This window comes from Salmo salar, chromosome ssa18 (genome assembly GCF_905237065.1).
Source record: "Salmo salar chromosome ssa18, Ssal_v3.1, whole genome shotgun sequence".
In the NCBI taxonomy this organism is placed as follows: domain Eukaryota; kingdom Metazoa; phylum Chordata; class Actinopteri; order Salmoniformes; family Salmonidae; genus Salmo; species Salmo salar.
The window spans coordinates 49868704-49892840 of record NC_059459.1 but is presented as its reverse complement, the minus strand read 5'-3'; the positions used below and the strand labels follow the sequence as shown (position 1 = coordinate 49892840).

General features: G+C 42.1%; 1 protein-coding gene across 17 annotated transcripts in view; it reads right to left on the bottom strand.

Moving 5' to 3' along the window:
- Positions 1-24137, bottom strand: part of col25a1 (collagen type XXV alpha 1 chain) — a 456448-nt gene that overhangs the window by 157249 nt on the left and 275062 nt on the right. For all 17 annotated transcript variants that reach the window (XR_001322145.2, XR_006760436.1, XR_006760437.1 and 14 more), the window contains exon 9: positions 22479-22514. Coding sequence is in view for 13 of the 17 variants with exons in the window: in XM_045701252.1 (XP_045557208.1) it covers positions 22479-22514 (36 nt within the window). In the remaining 4 variants the exon portion in view is untranslated. The remainder of the gene's footprint in view (positions 1-22478; positions 22515-24137) is intronic.

The window sequence follows — 24137 nt, the reverse complement described above, 5'->3', positions numbered from 1 at the left end:
CTGGTGTAACTGAGTCAGGTTTGTAGGCCTCCTTGCTTGCACACAATTTTTCAGTTCTGCCCACAAATTGCCTATAGGGTTGAGGTCAGGGCTTTGTGGTGGCCCCTCCATTACCTTGACTTTGTTGTCCTTAAGCCAATTAGCCACAACTTTGGAAGTATGCTTGGGGTCAATGTCCATTTGGAAGACCCATTTGCGTCCAAGTTTTAACTTCCTGACTGATGTCTTGAGATGTTGCTTCAATATATCCACGTAATTTTCCTGCCTCATGATGTCATCTATTCTGTGAAGTGCACCAGTCCCTCCTGCAGCAAAGCACCCCCACAACATGATGCTGCCACCCCTGTGCTTCACTGTTGGGATGGTGTTCTTCAGCTTGCAAGCCCTCCCTTTTCATCCAAAGATAACGATGGTCATTATGGCCAAACAGTTCTATTTTTGTTTCATCATACCAGAGGACATTTCTCCAAAAAGTATGATCTTTGTGCAGTTGCAAATCGTAGTCTGACTTTTTTATGGCTGTTTTGGAGCAGTGGCTTCTTCCTTGCTCAGCGGCCTTTCAGGTTATGTCGATATAGGACTGTTTTTACTGTGGATATAGATACTTTTGTACTTGTTTCCTCCAGCATCATCACAAGGTCCTTTGCTGTTGTTCTGGGATTGATTTGCACTTTTCGCACCAAAGTACGTTCATCTCTAGGAGACAGAACGTGTATCCTTCCTGAGTGGTATGACGGCTGCATGGTCCCATGGTGTTTATACTTGGTACTATTGTTTGTACAGATGAACGTGGTACCTTCAGGCGTTTGGAAATTGCTCCCAAGGATGAACCAGACTTGTGGAGGTCTACAAATGTTTTTCTGAGGTCTTTGGTGTGTGTCCCCCCCCCATGATTTCAAGCAAAGAGACACTGAGTTTGAAGCCTAGGCCTTGAAATACATCCACAGGTACACCTCCAATTGACTCAAATGATGTCAATTAGTCTATCAGAAGCTTCTAAAGCCATGACATAATTTTTCTGGAATTTTCCAAGCTGTTTAAAGGCACAGTCAACTTAGTGCATGTAAACTTCTGACCCACTGGAATTGTGATACAATGAATTATAAGTGAAATAATCTGTCTGTAAACAAATGTTGGAAAAATTACTTGTGTCATGCAAAAAGTAGATGTCCTAACCGACTTGCCAAAACTATAGTTTGTTAACAAGAAATGTGTGCAGTGGTTGAAAAATTACTTTTAATGACTCCAACCTAAGTGTATGTAAACTTCTGACTTCAACTGTACATTTTATAGAACACAAGGAGAGGGAGGTTGTTGTACCTGGCTTTGAGCTCGTCATTGCTTTGCAGCTCAATGACTTCGTGTTGTAGGCCATCTGCCACATCTGCTGGTTCGACGTTAAATGGGGTTGCAAATATGTTCAACTCCAGTTGTTTACTTTTCACATCCTTAAACCGCTCACAAAATGCCTTTCGCAAGCTTTCCACACTCACTGGCATATTCCAACGTAATCTCAAGCTCTTGTCCTTGTAGAGCAGGAAAATGCACTGTGTTAACGTTACCCCTTTCTAGTTGGACTTGCCATAGCTTTAATTCCGCTTCGAACGATTTCACGTTTGACAGCAAATCGCTGAGATGCTGGTTTGCCCCTTGGAGCTTGACGTTCAAGTCAGACAGATACTTGGTTATGTCCACCTTGAAGGCCAAATCAGACATCCACTTGTCATCACTCAGTTCTGTGACAGGTTTCGCCTTCATCTCCATTAATTGTTTTACTTCATCCTTCAGTCCATAAAACCGCTCGAGTATGTTTCCACGGCTTAACCATCGCACCTCACAGTGGTAAACCAGATCACCATACTCCGATTCAAGATAACTCAATAGCTCCTTACACTGGCGGTTGTTCAGCCCTTTGCTTTTGATAAAATTGATGGTTGACACTACAGTTGCCATTACGTTGTTCGGATTCAGGGACTGTTCACACAGACTTTCTTGATGTATGATGCAGTTGCATACAATTAAATCACTTGGATCAAGACTGAGACAACTAATTTATTTTTTCACTAGTGTGGTTAACCCCTTTTTTCGAGCCAACCATGGCTGGGGCTTCATCTGTAGTAAGGCCACTTCATTTTTCAAACAGTAGCTCAAATTTGCTCATACCCAAGAGAAGTCTCCCAAACAAGTACCCACCTCTGGTGGTGCCATTCATGGCTTCAAAAAACAGCAATTCCTTGTGTCAAACTCAGCGGTAATCCCACGCACAAAAATGGCTAATTGGACGGTATTTGTTATGTCAGTCGTTTCATCACATGCCAATGAGAAAAACTCGAAATTTCTTGTGGAGTCCTTCAATTTTTTTCGTTATCTTGTGCCATGTCAGTTATCCGCTCCCTGACAATTTTTCGAGACATACTGACACTTTGGAACAATTTAACTTTGTCTGGTGCTAGCAACTCTGCAGTGGCAAGGAGACACTCTTTTACAAATTCTCCTTCCGAATGAGGCTTCAGTTTCTTTGCGATAAACTCGCTCACCACAAAACTTGCTTGCATAACATTTTCCCCATCCAAACGAGGTTTCGTAAAGGCGGTTTGATGGGCACCCAACCCCTGCTGAAGAGCAATGACTTTATCCCTACGAGTTGTCCTTGCAACTCATTCATGGATTTTTAAAATGTTATTTTTGTGGAAAAACGATGTCTAGAGCTTTTTTATTTATGAATTGGCTTGGGGCCTGATCAAACTGTCTCGTAGGCTGTATACGGTCCGGAGGCCAGATGTCCCTCACCCCTGCTTTACAGCATTAGCCATTTGCGTTCCAAAACATTTTTCCACAATTGTATTTTTTTATATTGTGATATGCCTGGCAGGGTCTCTCTGCCTTAATGTGCTTGGACCCCAGGAACAATAGCTGCTGCCAGTTATGATAGGCTAATCTTATTATAAAGTTTTTGAAATATGAATGCAATGTCTAGACTATACAATATTTCCATGTTGAAGCCAATTACTTATTTAATGTAGAAAACTATATAAGCTACATTTTTGTTATAATTAGGCCTATTGTAGGGTTACTGTATAGGCCTAGGCTACTATTTAATAAACTTCAATGGATAGAACAAACATCCTACTCCATGCCAAAGAGCCCTTGTGTGCATACTGTGCCAGCTCATGCAATGCGAGATGCGATTTATGATATTATGCTTCTGCTCCCATCCTATTTAGAAATATTGTTGTCATAAAAAATAAATAAGAATAGCTTGTTTTTTGTTTACCCTAATTTGACGAAAAACCAAACTGTTGCTAGTTCGTCTTGTGCCGTCAAGTCCTACCAGCGTGTTCCCGTGCATTAGTTTTTGGTTTTCCTAGTATTCCCAGTTCTGCCCTGAACCTTCCTGCCCTGAGATTTCCTGCCCTGATACTTTCTGCCCTGATCCTTCCTACCCTGATCTTCCTGCCCTGATCCTTCCTGCCCTGATCCTGCCTGCCCTGATCCTGCCTGCTGTCCTGTACCTGCCTGACTCTGATTTGGATTACGACTCTTTGCCTGCCTTGACTTACCTTTTGCCTGCCCCTTGTACTATAATAAACTCTGAGACTTGTACTATCCACCTCCTGTGTCTGCATCTGGATCTTAGCCTGAGTCTCGATTAGTTCCATTATGTATAGAAATCATTACAGTTGTGAATAGTACAACGGTGAGTGGATATTCCTCCTTTCTCTTTATATTGAATATTTTTCCAGCTCCTGTGAGAAGTTTGAATGTGTGTAAACCCTCCATAGTCTACGTTGTCTTAATATTATATGCCCACAGGGAGTGACTATGGTGCCGGTAACTGTATTTAGACAGGTTATTTAAAACATTTTGTTTCGTTTGATTAGAATTATTCACTGTCTTAGTGAAATTTTAATATTGCTTATTGACAACTTTTGGCATGTCCATGGCTGACAATATGCACTTTACAGTAGTCCTTTATCAGTGCTAATGCTATGTTTAACAATATATTTCCACATTGAAGCCATGCAATTACTTGAAACAATGTTGACTGAAGACATGTTCAACATATTTAGCAAATGTGGGATAGGCCTACATTTTCTTTTGATTCTGTAGGCTATTTTAAAATCTTGGCTATTACGGACTAACATTTGAATTGAACTTGAATTGATGTTCGACAACTCAGACTTGCATGTGGCAAGGACTACATACTATCACAGACTACAAAGGCAAATCCAGCTGTGCGTGTAACGCCCTGGCCATAGAGAGGTTTTTTTTTGTTCTTTATTTTGGTTAGGCCAGGGTGTTACATTGGGTGGGCGTTCTATGTTTTTTCTAGGTTTTTGTTTTGGGCCGTGTGTGGCTCCCAATCAGGCACAGCTGAAGTTCGTTGTTGTTGATTCGGAGTCACACATAAGGAGCATGTGTTTTCTTTGGGTTTTGTGGGGGATTATTTCTGTTTAGTGTTTTGCACCTGACAGGACTGTTTGGCTGTCGGTTTTCTTGTTTGTTTTGTATAGTTTTCTTACGTAATTAAAAATACAAAGATGAACACTAACTCCACTGCGTATTGGTCCACTTTCTCGGACGATGACTTCTCTGTTTCGTCTTACGAAGAAGACAGCCGTTACAGTGCGGTGCCCACCGACTCTTCAACCCCCAGACGAGCTGAACACATTCTATGTTCACTTCGAGGCAGACAATACTGAGCCATTCAGGAAGACTCTCACAGCTCCGGACGACCATGTACTCTCGCTCTCTGAGGCTGACGTGTGGAATACTCATAAAGCCACAGGCCCAGATGGCATCCCCGGCAGCGTCCTTCGAGTGTTTGCTGACCAGCTGGCGGGCATCTTCTCAGACATCTTCAACCTGTCCCAGGCTGTAGTCCCCACCTGCTTCAAGGAGACCATCATCGTCCCATTGCCCAGGAAAAACAAGGTGACATGCCCAAATGACTATTGTACCGTCACGCTCACTTCGGTCATCATGAAGTGCTTCAAGAGGCTGGTCATGACCAACATCAAGGCCAGCATGCCAGGTACACTGGACCCACTCCAATTTGCCTACCGCTCCAACAGATCCACGGAAGATGCCATTTCCATCACTATCTACACGGCCGTGACACATCTGAACAAGAGGAACAACTATGTGAGAATGCTGTTCATTGACTACATTCAACATTATTGTTCCCTCCAAGCTCAACACCAAGCTCAGAGACCTGGGTCTGAGCATGAGGTCTGATACCAACAGGCTCAGAGACAGTTTATATCTACAAGCCATAAGACTGCTGAACAATTGAACTGGACTGACCACCTGCTCTGATTCTCTGCACCTTAGCACACGTGCACTTACTCACTCCCACACACATATCCATGCTACACACACATCACAACTACTGCTACCAGACTCTTATTATACTGCTTAGTTTATACACTGCCACATCCCACAATACAATTGTAAATATTGCACTATAAAATGTGCCTTCAGTGTATTATACTTCTACTGAAATGTTTATTCTATTCTGGTGAGCCATTTACTTTATGTTCGTATTATTATTTCTTATTGTCGAAAGAACCTGCAAGTAAGCATTTAGTTGGACGATGTACACCATGCACATCCCGTACATACAACTATTTATTAATCAAAACCCAGACCTTTCGCGCCACTGCCAGCTACTGCGCCAATAATGGTAATTGAGATCATTGTGACGTCATTTCCGGGGAGAGTATCTGTTGGCAGTGGAGTGTATTCATGGATGCCAAGGGAAGACAGGCTTTACCCCAAAAATGACCAAGAGATTTTTTTTACATACAAAATTATTAATCTTTTGTCTCTCTGTGTTTAATTAATTTCCTTCAATATATGTGGAGCCCATCTATGCTGTCTGGTCAAAAAGAGTATGACATTGTTGCTTCCCGTAGCATTGAATGCAAGGAAAGCCAGCAAGCATTGGACCTCCCTTGATAAAAACAATCCATAATATACACGTTTTGAGATCTGACTCTTGTGCTCAGCTGTGAATGCTCCTGGTGCACCAAGAAAAGTGCTAAGGGAAGCCAGTTTGGATTTGGTTTCACACCAATCACATTAGAAGCCAAACATCATTGACAGAACTTGAATTGTTGCATCTCGTTGTGTCGTTGTCTTCCGGTGGTTAGCTAGCTAAAATTGTACCTTTCCTAAATTAGTAATAGATGGCGATAGGGACTTGTGGTTTTACCTAATTCTCTGTACTGGCCAATGATTATAACAGCGATTCTGATGCAACCATAAATTAATACATTGTGCCCCTGACCCTAAGAGGATGGAAGTTCAACCTGTTGCTAGATGTAGTAACGTTAATCTAATGTTAACTAGCTGGCCTGGCACATTGTGGCCCAAGAAAGGAAGTTAGGCTAGCGAGCAAGCATTTTATCCACATAGCCTTGGACAACAAACTAAAAGCGAGCATGACAGAGTCATAGACCATTTAGGCAACATGAAAGAGGATGGCATTGGCATTTCGCTACAAGTATGCTGAGTCAACATGTTTTTTCTACACACACACACACACACACACACACACACACACACACACACACACACACACACACACACACACACACACACACACACACACACACACACACACACACACACACACACACACACACACACACACACAAATCAGTACCATGGACATCCACATCATCTTTAGCTTACGTTGAATGGACCAGTAACTTTTTGGTATCTTTTAGGTGCATAAGTGATTAGATGTTGAAATGGTGCTGGAAAAGTGGAGGGCAGTGCCTGTTTTTTTTGCAACTTGCGGTAACTCTCCGTGGTTCTAAATCAATAGTTGTTTAGTAGTCTGAAATGTTCGGAAACATTAGCTTGCTTGAACATGCTGTAGGTCATGTAACTGTTTGTTACATTCAATACGTTTTGTGGACTTTACCGGATAGATGTTGCTCTCCGGTTTTGTGATGAAACAAAGGTGTGGTTAAATATATTCTGCCACTGTGTCTTAATGTCTCAGCCTTAACCCTATATATCACGATGTCAAGGCATATGAACTAACAGGTCATAGAGCAAACAACGCAATTATCTTCACACAGGTTGTAATATGGCTTTTTTTCCCCTGGCTTGGCTTCCTCTGATTTTACCCACACACCGCTACTGTCTGCTGGCATCGTGCTTGACTGCCGCTTCCCCGTGGTACCTGTTTAGTCAAATCAAATGTTATTTGTCACATGCGCCGAATACAACAGTGAACAGTGAAATGCTTACTTACAAGCCCTTAACCAATAATGCAGTTTTAAGAAGATACCTAAAAAAAAGAAATAAAAGTAAAAAATTATTAAAGAGTAGCAGTAAAATAACAATAGCGAGGCTATATACAGGGGGTAACGGTACAGAGTCAGGCACCTGTTAGTCGATGTAATATGTACATGTAGGTAGAGTTATTAAAGTGACTATGCATAGATAATAACAGAGTAGAAGCAGTGTAAAAAGGGTGGGGGTCAATGCAAATAGTTTGGAAAGCCATTTGATTAGTCTTATGTTCAGTCTTATGGCTTGGGGGTAGAGGCTGTTTAAAGCCTCTTGGACCTAGACTTACGCTCCGGTATCGCTTGCCGTGCGGGAACAAAGAGAACACTAGGGTGGCTGGAATCTTTAGGGCCTTCCTCTGACACCTCCTGATATAGAAGTCCTGGATGGCAGGAAGCTTGACCCCAGTGATGTACTGGGCCATACTCACTACCCTCTGTAGTGCCTAGCGGTTGGAGGCCGAGCAGCTGCCATACCAGGCAATGATGCAACCTGTCAGGATGCTCTCGAATGGTGCAGCTGTAGGATCCATGCCAAATCTTTTCAGTCTCCTGAGGAGGAATAGGTTTTATCGTGCCCTCTTCACGACTGTCTTGGTGTGTTTGGACCATGTTAGTTTGTTGGTGATGTGGACACCAAGGAATTTGAAGCTCTCAACCTGCTCCACTACAGCCCCGGTCTCTTTTCCTCAGTCCTCTTTTCCTGTAGTCACAGGTTGTTGTCCTGGCACCACACGGCCAGGTCTCTGACCTCCTCCCTATAGGCAGTATCGTCATTGTCGGTGATCAGGCCTACCACCGTTGTGTCATCAGCAAACTTAATGATGGTGTTGGAGTCGTGCCTGGCCCTGCAGTCATGAGTGAACAAGGATTACAGGAGGGGATTGAGCACGCACCCCTGAGGGGGCCCCCGTGTTGGAGATCAGTGTGGCGGATGTGTTGTTACCTACCCTTACCACCTGGGGGCGGACCATCAAGAAGTCCAGGATCCAGTTGCAGAGGGAGGTGTTTAGTCCCAGGGTCCTTAGCTTAGTGATAAGCTTTGAGGGCACTATGGTGTTGAACGCTGAGCTGTAGTGTTAGGTGTTCCTTTTATCCAGGTGTGAAAGGCCAGTGTGAAGTGCAATTGAGATTGCATCATCTGTGGATCTGTTGGGGCGGTATGCAAATTGGAGTGGGTCTAGGGTTTCTAGGATAATGGTGTTGATGTGAGCCATGACCAGCCTTTCAAAGCACTTTGGGTTGGTGGTCATTTAGGCAGGTTACTTTAGTGTTCTTGGGCACAGGGACTATGGTGGTCTGCTTGAAACATGTTGGTATTACAGACTCAGACAGGGAGAGGTTGAAAATGTCAGTGAAGATACTTGCCAGTTGGTCAGCCAGTTAGTAACAGTGTTTACGGTTAGGTCTTTGTTTGTTAGGTCTTTGTTTTTCGTTAAGTATTTGTTTTGTCTACTTTTCGGCCTGTGGTTTTTGTCCACTTTTAGGCCTACTGGAGTTTTGTGACTTTTACAACTTTGGATTATTAGGGCTAGCTAGCTTAGCCTACTTCTGAGACTGGACAGCGCTGCTGTGATCACCTGCCTGTAACTCTTCCTCTGTTCACTTGCATCCTGGTTCCCTGACCCACCTCTGGATTATAGCATTGAAATTGATCTATTTTGGATTTCCCTTTGCCATACCTCCCTCTGGAATACCTATCAATTTACCCTCTTTGACTCTCCCGCGGCCTGTGTAGCTCCCGCCTCCCCCTGTTCACATTCGCCAGCTAGCTCTACGGCCTCTACCCTAAAGCGTTTCTCTCCCTGCCTATTTCTCTGGTAACCCAGGCTTCACTCTTTTGCCATCACTTGGGCCCCAGCCGTCAATCTCCTTGAGGAAGTCTCCACTCTCTCTTTGCTTTTGCACTTCTGGCAATGGTTGTGTTTTTGACTGCGGGTTGTAGTGCTATCGTAGCTGGTTTAGAGTAGGTTAGTTGGGCTCTGGCTTGCTGCTTTGCCGACCATTGTGGTTTGTGTGTGGATTTATCCGACATCTTATTGGGTCTAAATCGATGTCATGCACCTGCCCAATGGCTCCTCTCTGTTCCTTCTGTTTGCATTCTGCCCTGGATTACTATGGTTTTCCCCTCCCTGTTTTTTCCAGACCAAATACTACTCATCCCCTTGATCTTCGCCACCTGAATAATAACTATTGGCTCTCCTCTGATGTACCTATCCCTGTCCACTCATCATGACGTCGCTACTTGCATCATGGCTCACATCGCAACTAGTCTGTCAACTATTAACTCTTGGAACATTAACTGTCTCTGCTCTCACTAGCGCCCTGCTCCCAATCCATCATCTTGTACTGTAAATCACTGCCTTCAACCTACCACTATCCTTAAACTCACCTCTCAGTCTGACAATACTAACTCTGCTCTCCACAACATTCGATCAATGAACAACAAAGCCCCACTGCTCCATGAACTAATATCTGACAACAAGCTAGACCTCCTCCTAACTGAAACATGGTAACAACCTGGTGATTTATTTTCTTTTAATCAAGCTACGCCCACTGGTTATGGCTACCTGTGTCACCCCCGCTCCACTGGCTGTGGTGGCGGCCTTGCTGTACTGTTTAACTCCAAAATCAAAATAACTGTACTGTCTCTCCCTACTGTCTCCACATTTGAATACATTGTCTGCAAATCTTGCTCCATACACAAATACACTATATTTGTGTACCGTCCTCCTAAAGCTAATGAATCACTTTGCACAGGGGCATTGTCATGCTGAAACAAGAAAGGGACTTCCCCAAACTGTTGCCACAAAGTTGGAAACACAGAATCCTCTAGATAGTAATTCTATGCTGTAGTGTTAATATTTCCCTTCACTTGAACTAAGGGGCCTAGCCCGACCCATGAAAAACAGCCCCAGACTATAATTCCTCCTCCACCAAACTTTACATTTGGCACTAGGCATTGGGGCAAGTAGCGTTCTCCTGGCGTCCGCCAAACTCATCCGTCGGACTGCCAGATGGTGAAACGTGATTCATCACTCCAGAGAACGCATTTCCACTGCTCCAGAGTCCAATGGTGGCGAGCTTCACACCACTCCATCTGACGCTTGGCATTGTGCATGTCGATCTTCGGCTTGTGTGCGGCTGCTTGGCCATGGAAACCCATTTCATGAAGCTCCCGACGAACTCTTATTGCGCTGACGTTGCTACCAGAGGCTGTTTGGAACTCGGTAGTGAGTGTTGCAACCGAGGACAAATTATTTTCGCACGCTTCACACTTCAGCACTTGCCGATCCCGTTCTGTGAGCTTCTGAGCCGTTGTTGCTTTTAGACGTTTCCAATTCACAATACCAACACTTACAGTTGACTGACTTGTTGGAAAGATGGCATCCTATGACGGTGCCACGTTGAAAGTCACTGAGCTCTTCAGTAAGGCAATTCTACTGTCAATGTTTGTCTATGGAGATTGCATGGCTGTGTGCTCGATTTTATATACCTGTCAGCAACGGGTGTGGCTGAAATATTTGAATCCACTAATTTGAAGGGGCGTCCACATACTTTTGTATATACAATATAGTGTACATACATGCAAAGAAATACACTACAAAGACACACCTCTCTTCACCATACGGAGCAGCACCTAACCCAAACCCTTACCCTAACCTAACCAGTTCGTATCCTAACCACAATCCCGCCCCTTACCCTAAACCGGGTTCGTATCCAAATCCCAACCCTACTCTCCCCACACACTGATACATCACGCTCTTTCCCTTCTTTGAGTCCACCCCTCTCTTTATTCATGTTTTTGTTTAGTCTGATGTGTTGACTACTGTTTTTTGTTTTTGTTTGTATTTCTACAATTGTAAAGCAACTTTGGGTTCTTGAAAAGCGCAATATCAATCCCATTTATTATTATTATTATTAGTATTAATAATATTATGGGGTGGCAGGTAGCCTAGTGGTTAGAGCGCTGCACCAGAAACAGAAAGGTTGCTAGATCAAATCGCTGAGCTGCCAAGGTAAATATCTATCGTTCTGCCCCTGAACAAGGCCGTTAACCCATTGTTCCTAGGCTGTCATTGTAAATAACAATTTGTTCTTAACTGACTTGCCTAGTTAAATAAAATACAATTTTTATTACTACCGCTGTGATTTACCATTGCATTATTTTTTAAATAGAGCCCACAGTGATTTCAACTTACATATTTGACACAGTACATGATTAAATTGTGCATGTTCATTTATGCAGTCATTATTATTCAACAAGTCCTCACCTGGGATTTGAACTCAATATTTTGGTTCACGGCATTCCGATATTCCTGCAACACCACAATGCCTGTGTCAATGACTCCTTCATTGCTACACTTTGCACTTTAAAGTAAATCTCAGCTCTACTAAACTATTTTATTTATCATAGTGATTCAGGAGTAACATCAACAGATTAATAAGCCCCACCAACATTAGACAACTATACAGAAAACCCTCAAATATGTAAATCAAATAAATAATGAGAGAATAGTCAGATTATTTTAGAACTGAAATAGCAGTGCCGATGGCATGCCTTTTGCAAAGTGCAGAGATGTATTTTAGGGAATACATGTGTAGGGGCCTTCAGAGAAATCTACAGATTTTGTGGGGTAGCAGGAAGATCAGAACTTCCAAATCCAGAGATTGTGAGTTCAAATCCCGTGGGGTCATATTGAAAAGGCAATACTATGAAAGTGATCATGTTGTCATTTATTTAAAGATTTTCTAAATAATTTTAGCTGGACATCGGTCCCACTTACCTTAAAAGCCCCATTTCATTACATTACTTATAATGGTATGGGACAGTGGGACCATCAAGTGTAACCGATGTGAAATGGCTAGTTAGTTAGCGGTGGTGCGCGCTAATAGCATTTCAATCAGTGACGTCACTCGCTCTGAGACTTGAAGTAGGGTTTCCCCTTGCGTTGCAAGGGCCGTGGCTTTTGTGGTGCGATGGGTAACGATGCTTCGTGGGGTGTCAGTTGTTGATGTGTGCAAGGGTCCCTGGTTCGAGCCCAGGTTGGGGCGAAGAGAGGGACGGAACCTACACTGTTACACACGCAATGTCCTGAAGACTGGTAAAATAAATGTCCTAAGAATATTTTGAAAGTGTCCTGATATGGTCCTCAACAACGCCCTAGTGTCACACCTTGATCTGTTTCTATATTGTGAAACAACAGAACATTAGATACAGTTGAAGTCAGAAGTTTACATACACCTAAGTTGGAGTCATTAAAACTAGTTTTTCAACCACTCCACAAATGTCTTGTTAACAAACTATAGTTTTGGCAAGTTGATTAGGAAATGTACTTTGTGCATGACACAAGTCATTTTTCCAATAATTGTATACAGACAGATTATTTCACTTCTAATTCAATGTATCACAATTCCAGTGGGTCAGAAGTTTACATACACTAAGTTGACTGTGCCTTTAAACAGCTTTGAAAATTCCAGAAAATTATGTCATGACTTTATAAGCTTCTGATAGGCTAATTGACATAATTTGTGTCAATTGGAGGTGTACCAGTGGATGTATTTCAAGGCCTACCTTCAAACTCAGTGCCTCTTTGCATCATGGGAAAATCAAAAGAAATCGGCCAAGACCTCAGAAAAAAAATTGTAGACCTCCACAAGTCTGATTCATCCTTGTGAGCAATTTACAAATGCCTGAAGGTACCACGTTATTCTGTACAAACAATAGTATGCAAGTTTAACCTGTTGGGTCTAGGGGGCAGCATTTGCACGTCTGGATAAAAAAAATGTACCCGATTTAATCTGGTTACTAATCCTACCCAGTAACTAGAATATGCATATACTTATTATATATGGATAGAAAACACTCTAAAGTTTCCAAAACTGTTTGAATGGTGTCTGTGAGTATAACAGAACTCATTTGGCAGGCAAAACCCTGAGACATTTTCTGACAGGAAGTGGATACCTGATGTGTTGTATTGACTTTAAACCTATCCCATTGAAAAACACAGGGGTTTAGGAATATTTTGGCACTTCCTATTGCTTCCACTAGATGTCACCAGCCTTTACAAAGTGTTTTGAGTCTTCTGGAGGGAGATCTGACCGAACAAGAGCCATGGAACGTTGATGTCCCATTAGACACCTGGCGCGCTAGTTCATGTTGGGTACCCTCGTTCCAATACGTTATAAAAGAGTATGCATTCGTCCACCTTGAATATTATTCATGTTCTGGTTAAAAAGGCCCTAATGATTTATGCTATACAACGTTTGACATGTTTGAACGAACGGAAATATATTTTTTCCCCTCGTTCATGACGAGAAGTCCGGCTGGCTTACATCATGTGCTAACGAGACGGAGATTTTTGGACATAAATGATGAGCTTTTTTGAACAAAACTACATTCGTTATGGACCTGTGATACCTGGAAGTGACATCTGATGAAGAGAATCAAAGGTAATGGATTATTTACATAGTATTTTCGATTTTAGATCTCCCCAACATGACGTCTAGTCTGTATCGCAACGCGTATTTTTCTGGGCGCAGTGCTCAGATTATTGCAAAGTGTGATTTCCCAGTAAGGTTATTTTTAAATCTGGCAAGTTGATTGCGTTCAAAAGATGTAAATCTATAATTCTTTAAATGACAATATAATATTTTACCAATGTTTTCTAATTTTAATTATTTAATTTGTGACGCTGACTTGACTGCCGGTTATTGGAGGGAAACGATTTCCTCAACATCAATGCCATAGTAAAACGCTGTTTTTGGATATAAATATGAACTTGATAGAACTAAAAATGCATGCATTGTCTAACATAATGTCCTAGGAGTGTCATCTGATGGAGATTGTAAAAGGTTAGTGCATCATTTTAGCTGGTTTTATGGTTTTGGTGACCCTGTCTTTGACTTGACAAAACATTACACACAACTCTTGTAAATGTACTGTCCTAACATACTCTAAATTTATGCTTTCGCCGTAAAACCTTTTTGAAATCGTAAAACGTGGTTAGATTAAGGAGATGTTTATCTTTCAAATGGTGTAACATAGTTGTATTTTTGAAAAATTTGAATTTTGACATTTATTTGGATTCAAATTTGCCGCTCTTGAAATGCACCTGCTGTTGATGGAGTGCACCACGGGTGGCACGCTAGCGTCCCACCTAGCCCCAAGAGGTTAAACACCATGGGACCACGCAGCCATCATACCGCTCAGGAAGGAGATGCGTTCTGGTGCGTTCTGGTGCAAAAAGTACAAATCAATCCCGGAACAACAGTAAGATGCTGGAGGAAACAGGTACAAAAGTATCTATATCCACAGTAAAACGAGTCCTATATCGACATAACCTGAAAGTCCGCTCAGCAAGGAAGAAGCCACTGCTCCAAAACCGCCATAAAAAAAGCCAGACTACGGTTTGCCACTGCATATGGGGACAAAGATCGTACTTTTTGGAGAAATGTCCTCTCAAAAATAGAACAAAAATTGTTATGTTTGGAGGAAAAAGGGGGAGGCTTGCAAGCTGAAGAACACCATCCCAACAGTGAAGCACAGGGGTGGCAGGATCATGTTGTGGGGGTGCTTTGCTGCAGGAGGGACTGGTGCACTTCACAAAATAGATGGCATCATGAGGATGGAAAATGATGTGGATATATTGAAGCAACATCTCAAGACATCAGTCAGGAAGTCGCAAATGGGTCTTCCAAATGGACAATGACCCCAAGCATACTTCCAAAGTTGTGGAATAAGGACAACAAAGTCAAGGTATTGGAGTGGCCATCACAAAGCCCTGACCTCAATCCCATAGAAAATTTGTGGCAGAACTGAAAAAGCGTGTGCGAGCAAGGAGGCCTACAAACCTGAATCAGTTACACCAGCTCTGTCAGGAGAAATGGGCCAAAATTCCCCCAACTTATTGTGTGAAGCTTGTGGAAGACCTCCCGAAACTTTTGACCCAAGTTAAACAATTTAAAGGCAATGCTACCAAATACTAATTAAGTGTATGTAAACTTATGACCCACTGGGAATGTGATGAAAGAAATAAAAGCTGAAATAAATCATTCTCTGTACTATTATTCTGACATTTCACATTCTTAAAATAAAGTGGTGATCCTAACTGAATCTAATACATGGAATTTTTACTAGGATAAAATGTCAGGAATTGTGAAAAACGGAGTTTAAATATACACTGCTCAAAAAAATAAAGGGAACACTTAAACAACACAATGTAACTCCAAGTCAATCACACTTCTGTGAAATCAAACTGTCCACTTAGGAAGCAACACTGATTGACAATAAATTTCACATGCTGTTGTGCAAATGGAATAGACAACAGGTGGAAATTATAGGCAATTAGCAAGACACCCCCAATAAAGAAGTGGTTCTGCAGGTGCTGACCACAGACCACTTCTCAGTTCCTATGCTTCCTGGCTGATGTTTTGGTCACTTTTGAATGCTGGCGGTGCTTTCACTCTAGTGGTAGCATGAGACGGAGTCTACAACCCACACAAGTGGCTCAGGTAGTGCAGCTCATCCAGGATGGCACATCAATGCGAGCTGTGGCAAGAAGGTTTGCTGTGTCTGTCAGCATAGTGTCCAGAGCATGGAGGCGCTACCAGGAGACAGGCCAGTACATCAGGAGACGTGGAGGAGGCTGTAGGAGGGCAACAACCCAGCAGCAGGACCGCTACCTCCGCCTTTGTGCAAGGAGGAGCAGGAGGAGCACTGCCAGAGCCCTGCAAATTGACCTCCAGCAGGCCACAAATGTGCATGTGTCTGCTCAAACGGTCAGAAACAGACTCCATGAGGGTGGTATGAGGGCCCGACATCCACAGGTGGGGGTTGTGCTTACAGCCCAACACCGTGCAGGACGTTTGGCATTTGCCAGAGAACACCAAGATTGGCAAATTCGCCACCGGCGCCCTGTGCTCTTCACAGATGAAAGCAGGTTCACACTGAGCACGTGATAGACGTGACAGAGTCTGGAGACGCCGTGGAGAACGTTCTGCTGCCTGCAACATCCTCCAGCATGACCGGTTTGGCGGTGGGTCAGTCATGGTGTGGGGTGGCATTTCTTTGGGGGGCCGCACAGCCCTCCATGTGCTCTCCAGAGGTAGCTTGACTGCCATTAGGTACCGAGATGAGATCCTCAGACCCCTTGTGAGACCATATGCTGGTGCGGTTGGCCCTGGGTTCCTCCTAATGCAAGACAATGCTAGACCTCATGTGGCTGGAGTGTGTCAGCAGTTCCTGCAAGAGGAAGGCATTGATGCTATGGACTGGCCCGCCCGTTCCCCAGACCTGAATCCAATTGAGAACATCTGGGACATCATGTCTCGCCCCATCCACCAACGCCACGTTGCACCACAGACTGTCCAGGAGTTGGCGGATGCTTTAGTCCAGGTCTGGGAGGAGATCCCTCAGTGAGACCATCCGCCACCTCATCAGGAGCATGCCCAGGTGTTGTAGGGAGGTCATACAGGCACGTGGAGGCCACACACACTACTGAGCCTCATTTTGACTTGTTTTAAGGACATTACATCAATGTTGGATCAGCCTGTAGTGTGGTTTTCCACTTTAATTTTGAGTGTGACTCCAAATCCAGACCTCCATGGGTTGATAAATTGGATTTCCATTGATTATTTTTGTGTGATTTTGTTGTCAGCACATTCAACTATGTAAAGAAAAAAGTATTTAATAATATTATTTATTTCATTCAGATCTAGGATGTGTTGTATAAGTGTTCCCTTTATTTTTTTGAGCAGTATATTTGGCTAAGGTGTATGTAAACTTCCGACTTCAACTGTATGTGAGAGCATGGCCTCTTGCTATAGAGCTAATTGGTCTACAGTAGCTGCAGCTGAGAGCACTCAAAAAGTTTATCCAGGAAAATCAACAGCCCACTTGTGGACGGGGCAATTCTACCTTGTCTTCAGCTTAGATTGTTGACAATGAGAACATATCTTATTTGGAAAGATGTTCAGTAAATTAGCAGAAAAATGGGCCTCCCGGGTGGCGCAGTGGTCTAAGGCACTGCATTGCAGTGCTAGCTGTGCCACCAGAGATTCTGGGTTCGAGCCCAGGCTCTGTCGCAGCCGGCCGCGACCGTGAGGCCCATGGGGCGGCGCACAATTGGCCCAGCGTCGTCCGGGTTAGGGAGGGTTTGGCCGGCAGGGATATTCTTGTCTCATCGCGCACTAGCGACTCCGGTGGCGGGCCGGGCGCAGTGCACGCTGACCAGGTTGCCAGGTGTACGGTGTTTCCTCCGACACATTGGTGAGGCTGGCTTCCCGGGTTGGATGTGCATTGTGTCAAGAAGCAGTGCGGCTTGGTTGGGTTGTGTTTCGGAGGATGCATGGCTCTCAACCTTCGCTTCTCCTGAGTCCGTACGGGAGTTGCAGCGATGAGACAAGACTGTATCTACTACCAATTGGATACCACGAAATTGGGGAGAAAAAAGGGGTAAAAAATTAAATAAATAAATAAAATTACCAGAAAAATGTCCATTGTGGTTATGTGAGTTTGCTTCCATCCACAAATGCACAGCCTGAACTAGCCATCCCAGTTACTGAATGCAGTCAGCAAAACAATCTACAATGATTGGGTCATACATTAATTCATGACCAGGAAATGACTGACTCCATTGCCAGTCTTTATTCCACCACTCTAGAGTAGAACCTCTGCCAACTGTAGAAGAAGTTGAAAAGCTTTGTCAGAGTACAGCCCTGGGAAACTGTGGCCAGGATTAAATCAAAGGCGCATTGTCGACAAGTCCACTGCACTTGACTTGTAAAGACAATTAACACTTGAGCCGACCGTGAAAGCTATCTGCAAACATCAGGGAAATTGCCTTTAAAAAGCATTTTGTTGGCAGTGCACTGCTTCAACACAATGTCGAAGAGCTAATGTGCTTATTCAGCAAATCACCAGATATATTTTTTAAAGGGAAAAGCTACAGTATTTCTACCAAATATCCGGCGTAAGAGGCATAGGACAACTCAATTTTGTGTCCTTCAGGCGTGTCTTTTGCTATTTACCGATTAAAGGAAACTTAACATCAAGGCTACCATTAGAAAAGGGTATTACTGTAGTGTGACCCCACAGGTCTGCAATGCATTTAATTAAATGATGGACAATAACTCCATGAAAAAGTGGGGAGAGTGTTTCAGTTACGCATGGAATACCATGTACAATATCTCACTGGGTTTCCATACTAAGCCTTTTGAAATATATTCAAACATGTGGCTGCAAACCACCTTTGGAATACACACAACCCCTAATTTTCCTTAGAGACCTCGTGGCACTGATTTCAAATTGATTCCTGAAAATGTTACCTTTTCCCCTCCTTTCTACTCCATGGAAGCTTAATCCTCCAAACCAGCACCATATGTCCTGGATGGCTTTGGACACTTTGGAATTCACTTTAGCCTTTTTAACAATAGCATCTACATCAAAACGCTGAACTGTGTCAAGTGGGCACTGACCCCTGGAAGCTGTCCTAGAGAAGCATGAATAGTGGCATGGCTCCATTGTCCTTCCAGACATGCAGTTACCCAGAACATGATGTACTGTTTCAAACAGTAAACTTTGGTTTTAGAAGTGGGAGGAATTATTATATTTTTTTTTATCCAGTCAGATAAACATTCCAAACAACCTACCTGACTGCTTGGAGGTGTCCTCATGGTCTTAAAGCACACCGTTGCCTTGTTTTGTATCACATTCAAATTATTAAACTGGGAGGGACAAAAATGCAATTTCAGAATGTGGGGGGGACGTCCCCAGTGAAAGTTGCACCCCTGGTTTCAAAGACATCTCTGTATTCCACCCCACTTGAGCTTCTCTTCACATTTCTTGGTTTTAGATTTTTATCTTCACGGTGAGAAGTTTGGGGAGAACCAAGAGAGTGATGGGGGAAACGGAAGCCAACTGTCTGAGGCTGAAACTCAAGAGACTGACAACCTGCAGAACGATACCCCATTGTGTTTCGGCAGTAGCTCCATATCCTTTTACGACCATTGGAGATTGTGTATTCTCGTCTCACACTGCTTTAAAGGCAGAGGGATTCCCAAATGATTAAATTTGTCCTAAAAGTACATAAGTGTCACTGTTCAAATAAACTGCTGGAACATTAGGCCTTGACTCATGAATTACAGCTCACAGGATCTATTTTTCACTCAAAGTACTGTGTAGGTGCGTTCTCATTTTGACAGTGATTTATAATTCATCTTTTGACAAATGTGTTGGCAGCTGTTTTGACTTATTGTAGGGACTAAACGTTAGTGAGGACCTCTGACATGTGGAACATAGAGGACACAGAACATTGGAGTTAATTCATCCTTTTGATAAAGTGGTTCATAGCAAGTGTTATCTAACGCATTGTGATTACATTCAGTCATTCATGTATTCAGAAAGGCTGTTTTATTAAAGAGCCATAAGCTGCAATGAATGCTTATAGAGCGTTTATATAATCCATTATATGTGTGATTTAAGCATTCATAATGTACTATACTGAGGTGGATAGAGGGTAATATTGTAGTTAGAACCATTTCTTATTTTATCCCAGAGAGGTAGAAACAAACTCAATGCAAACTCAAGCAAAGAGCGAGAGAGCACTGTGTCAATTTGATAGAAAGCATTACCCAATTTTATTTGAGCTCAGAAGATAAAGCAAAAGGGTGGGTTAAATAATAAATTGGTACCCACATTCTATTTCTCACTTTATTTCTCCATTCCTTCCTCTCTTTCTCTCTCTCTCTCTCTCTCTCTTTCTTTCTTTTTCTCCATTGCACCATCCCATCCCTCCCTATCTTTTTCTCCCTCAAATGCCTGACCCTTTCTTTCCACTGCAACAAAAAGCTAGTGATGATGGAATCAGAGAGAACCTCACTGGAGAGAACTCTGTTTCTCTGGCACCTCATGAACTTGTGAACATTCCAATCATACAGTGTGCTTGTTTGTCCAATTTTCTGTCCTCACTTCTTTGTCATCAGAAGATACAGGCTGGGTTGACATATTCTATGCATTTTTATGAGGGACCTTTCATTAAATGCCTTATTTGCTAAACACTAAAAGCAGTATGCGATTGCTGTTAATTTGAACAGTTTGCTTCTATAATGAGTTTCATGTGTGAATATATATATATATATATATTAACAGGGTTTCATAAAAATGCTGTAGCCATTCACCATGGATCAACAAAATCAGTTATTTAACCTGTTAGGGCTAGGGGGCAGTATTGACACGGCTGGATAAAAAACGTACCCGATTTAATCTGGTTACTACTCCTGCCCAGTAACTAGAATATGCATATAATTATTGGCTTTGGATAGAAAACACCCTAAAGTTTCTAAAACTGTTTGAATGGTGTCTGTGAGTATAACAGAACTCCTATGGCAGGCCAAAACCTGAGAAGATTTCAAGCAGGAAGTGGCCTGTCTGAGAAGTAGTGTTTCATCTTGGCTCTTTTTATTGAAGACTCAGGATCTGTGCAATAACGTGACACTTCCTACGTCTTCCATAGGGTCTCAGAGCCCGGGAAAAAGTTGAACGATATCGAGGCAGGCTCTGGCTGAAATACTTTATCGCTTTTGGCAAGTGGCCACACAGAGTACTATGGGCTTAGGCGCGTGCCCGTTTCGACCGAATGCTTTCTTTTCCTTAGTCTGTTTATCTAAACGCAGATTCCCGGTCGGAATATTATCGCTTTTTTATGACAAAAATGGCATAAAAATTGATTTTAAACAGCGGTTGACATGCTTCGAAGTACGGTAATGGAATATTTAGAATTCTTTTGTCACGAATTGCGCCATGCTCGTCACCCTTATTTAGCCTTTAGGATAGTGTCTAGAACGCACGAACAAAACGCCGCTGTTTGGATATAACGATGGATTATTTTGGACCAAACCAACATTTGTTATTGAAGTATAAGTCCTGGGAGTGCATTCTGACGAAGACAACAAAGGTAATAACATTTTTCTTATAGTAAATCTGACTTTGATGAGTGCTAAACCTGCTGGGTGTCTAAATAGCTAGCCCTGTGATGCCGGGCTATCTACTGAGAATATTGCAAAATGTGCTTTCACCGAAAAGCTATTTTAAAATCGGACATATCGAGTGCATAGAGGAGTTCTGTATCTATAATTCTTAAAATAATTGTTATGCTTTTTGTGAACGTTTATCGTGAGTAATTTAGTAAATTCACCAGCAGTGTTCGGTGGGAATGCTAGTCATATGCTAGTCACATGCTAATGTAAAAAGCTGGTTTTTGATATAAATATGAACTTGATTGAACAAAACATGCATGTATTGTATAACATAATGTCCTAGGGTTGTCATCTGATGAAGATCATCAAAGGTTAGTGCTACATTTAGCTGTGGTTTGGGTTTATGTGACATTATATGCTAGCTTGAAAAATGGGTGTCTGATTATTTCTGGCTGGGTATTCTGCTGACATAATCTAATGTTTTTCTTTCGTTGTAAAGCCTTTTTGAAATCGGACAGTGTGGTTAGATTAACGAGAGTCTTATCTTTAAAATGGTGTAAAATAGTCATATTTTAGAAAAATTGAAGTAATAGCATATCTAAGGATTTGAATAACGCGCCACAGGATTCAACTGGCTGTTGAGTAGGTGGGCGTCCCACCTAGCCCATAGAGGTTACATTCTCGTAAAAATGAAATGCAAGTATGGATGTTCTAAATAAGATGCAGCTTCCTTAAGTGCTTGCATTTGTACTTAGACCAAAAAAAATGTGAGAGAGAAAAGTCTATTAAAATAGGCTTAAAATATGCCACAGTGCTGGGCATATGAATCTAACTGGCAAACCATTTTAGCACAGAAAACGTGAAAAGGCATAATTTTCCCAAGGGACAACATGTGGTGTTGGTATAATTTCCTGAAGAAATCAACACAGCTACTCCGTCAACTAGATCCTCAACATGGCAATGTTTTATATTATTATTTTGGAAACAGAAACTTAAATATAACCTCAACATCATTATTTAACAATTAGGCACAAAAACGCTGTGGCAATAGTAATAATGTTAGTATCTCCGGATGCATTTCACAGAATCAGTTCAATTTAGGCTAAACTCTAAATAAGCACAACACAAGATACTGAGATATTGGGTAAACCAGCATTGGAAGAAGTGAATGTCATAACATTATGATCTACTTACCATTAGTCCTAGCTCTCCTGGGGTCCCAGGATCTCCCTGTACAAATATAAAATGCCCAATTAGTAAAACACAGATTAAAGTAGAGATTTGTTCTACTTCAATGATTTTAAATTACAGTTGGTGATAAATAATTAGATTGGATTTGGAACATTAAATTATTCATATTTTAAATAAGACATTTGGTTATGAAGATTTGGATTTGAATTGTGGGTTATGCAGATGGATGTTAGTGTTCAATACAGAGGCAAATTCATCAGTTTATCAATGATACAGTTTCTAGATAAAAAGAAACAATCCACATCCTAATTAGGTGTCCATCCTTCCTTTTGCATCTGGTGGACTGTACAGTGAATAGGAATTGATTTAAATGAATAGCTCTGTATTGGTGCAGTTCTGGGCTTGATGTAGGTACGGCCATGTGACACCTGTCCGATTCGGCCCTATGTAGCTGGTTGGTGGCCATTGTGGAAAACTGGTGCCCTAGAGTGTAATAGGTTAAATCTGCAATGGCACTACAGCTAAACATCTTTATTTAGACATATTCTGTATTTTTGTAAAAGTTCTTAGAAGTGACAAAGTATATAATATCATAGTATATATATATCATTGGAATCAGTAGACTTCAGGTAACACTTACATAACTTTTTAGAGTGTAAAAGGTAACTTTATATTTAAAACACCACTGAAAGTAAAAATATCACAATTTTGCGATTTCTGAATGTTTTTCATAATTGTTGCGATCATAAAGGCAATAAACAAAGGCCATATGGTTTTGGCCACGTAGACCCAACACAGGGGAAGCCATAACCTAAAACATACATGCGGGTAAAATTGATCTTCACCATTAATCTTTAGGGGGTGCTATAGACCAACCCAAGGCCCATCTGAAATGGTACTTTATCAGGTTTTATGGTACATATCTATGGAGTTAGTTAATGAATTGGCATTTGTGGCACAAATCTCATTCCAGTCATGGGACTGATATTACAGTGGTCCCTCCTTTAAAAGTTGCGAGCTTACACCGCGGGGCTTAGAGGTACCCAGTGTCACGGCTTCATTGCTCCAGATCACCACAAGGGGTAGTTAGAGCACCCATTATGTATTTGGGTCCCAAGGTTTTTATATGACCAATCATATCGAGTGGTTCCAATGACGAATTTGACGCGGGCCACCCGTCCCTGGTGACTTCAGCAATGATGGCTGACAAAACATTACGGGGAAGCAAATGTATGTAGTTATAACGTCATAATGAGTCAAATCAAAAAATGTACAATTGATAGGAATATGTTAGTTCATGTAGAGACAAACGATTGTGCATATTTTTTTGTCATAAAGTTAATTTACGAAAATCGATATTTAGCGTTTTTTTCAGCCATATCCAATACCAGGTGTATCAAAGTCATTCATTGTAGCAAGCAGGGAGCAGGTTTCAAACCCTCAACATTCTAGCCCGAAGTCCAGCACGCTATCGACTGTGCCCAAATGTATTAATTGGGCACAGTCCTCGTAAATAGCCCAGTACTGCACTGCCGAACATCATTTTCCGTTCCAGCAAGTACCAGTCAAAAGTTTGGACACACCTACTCATTCCAGGATATTTTCTACATTGTAGAATAATAGTGAAAACATCACAACTATGAAATATCACATATGGAATCA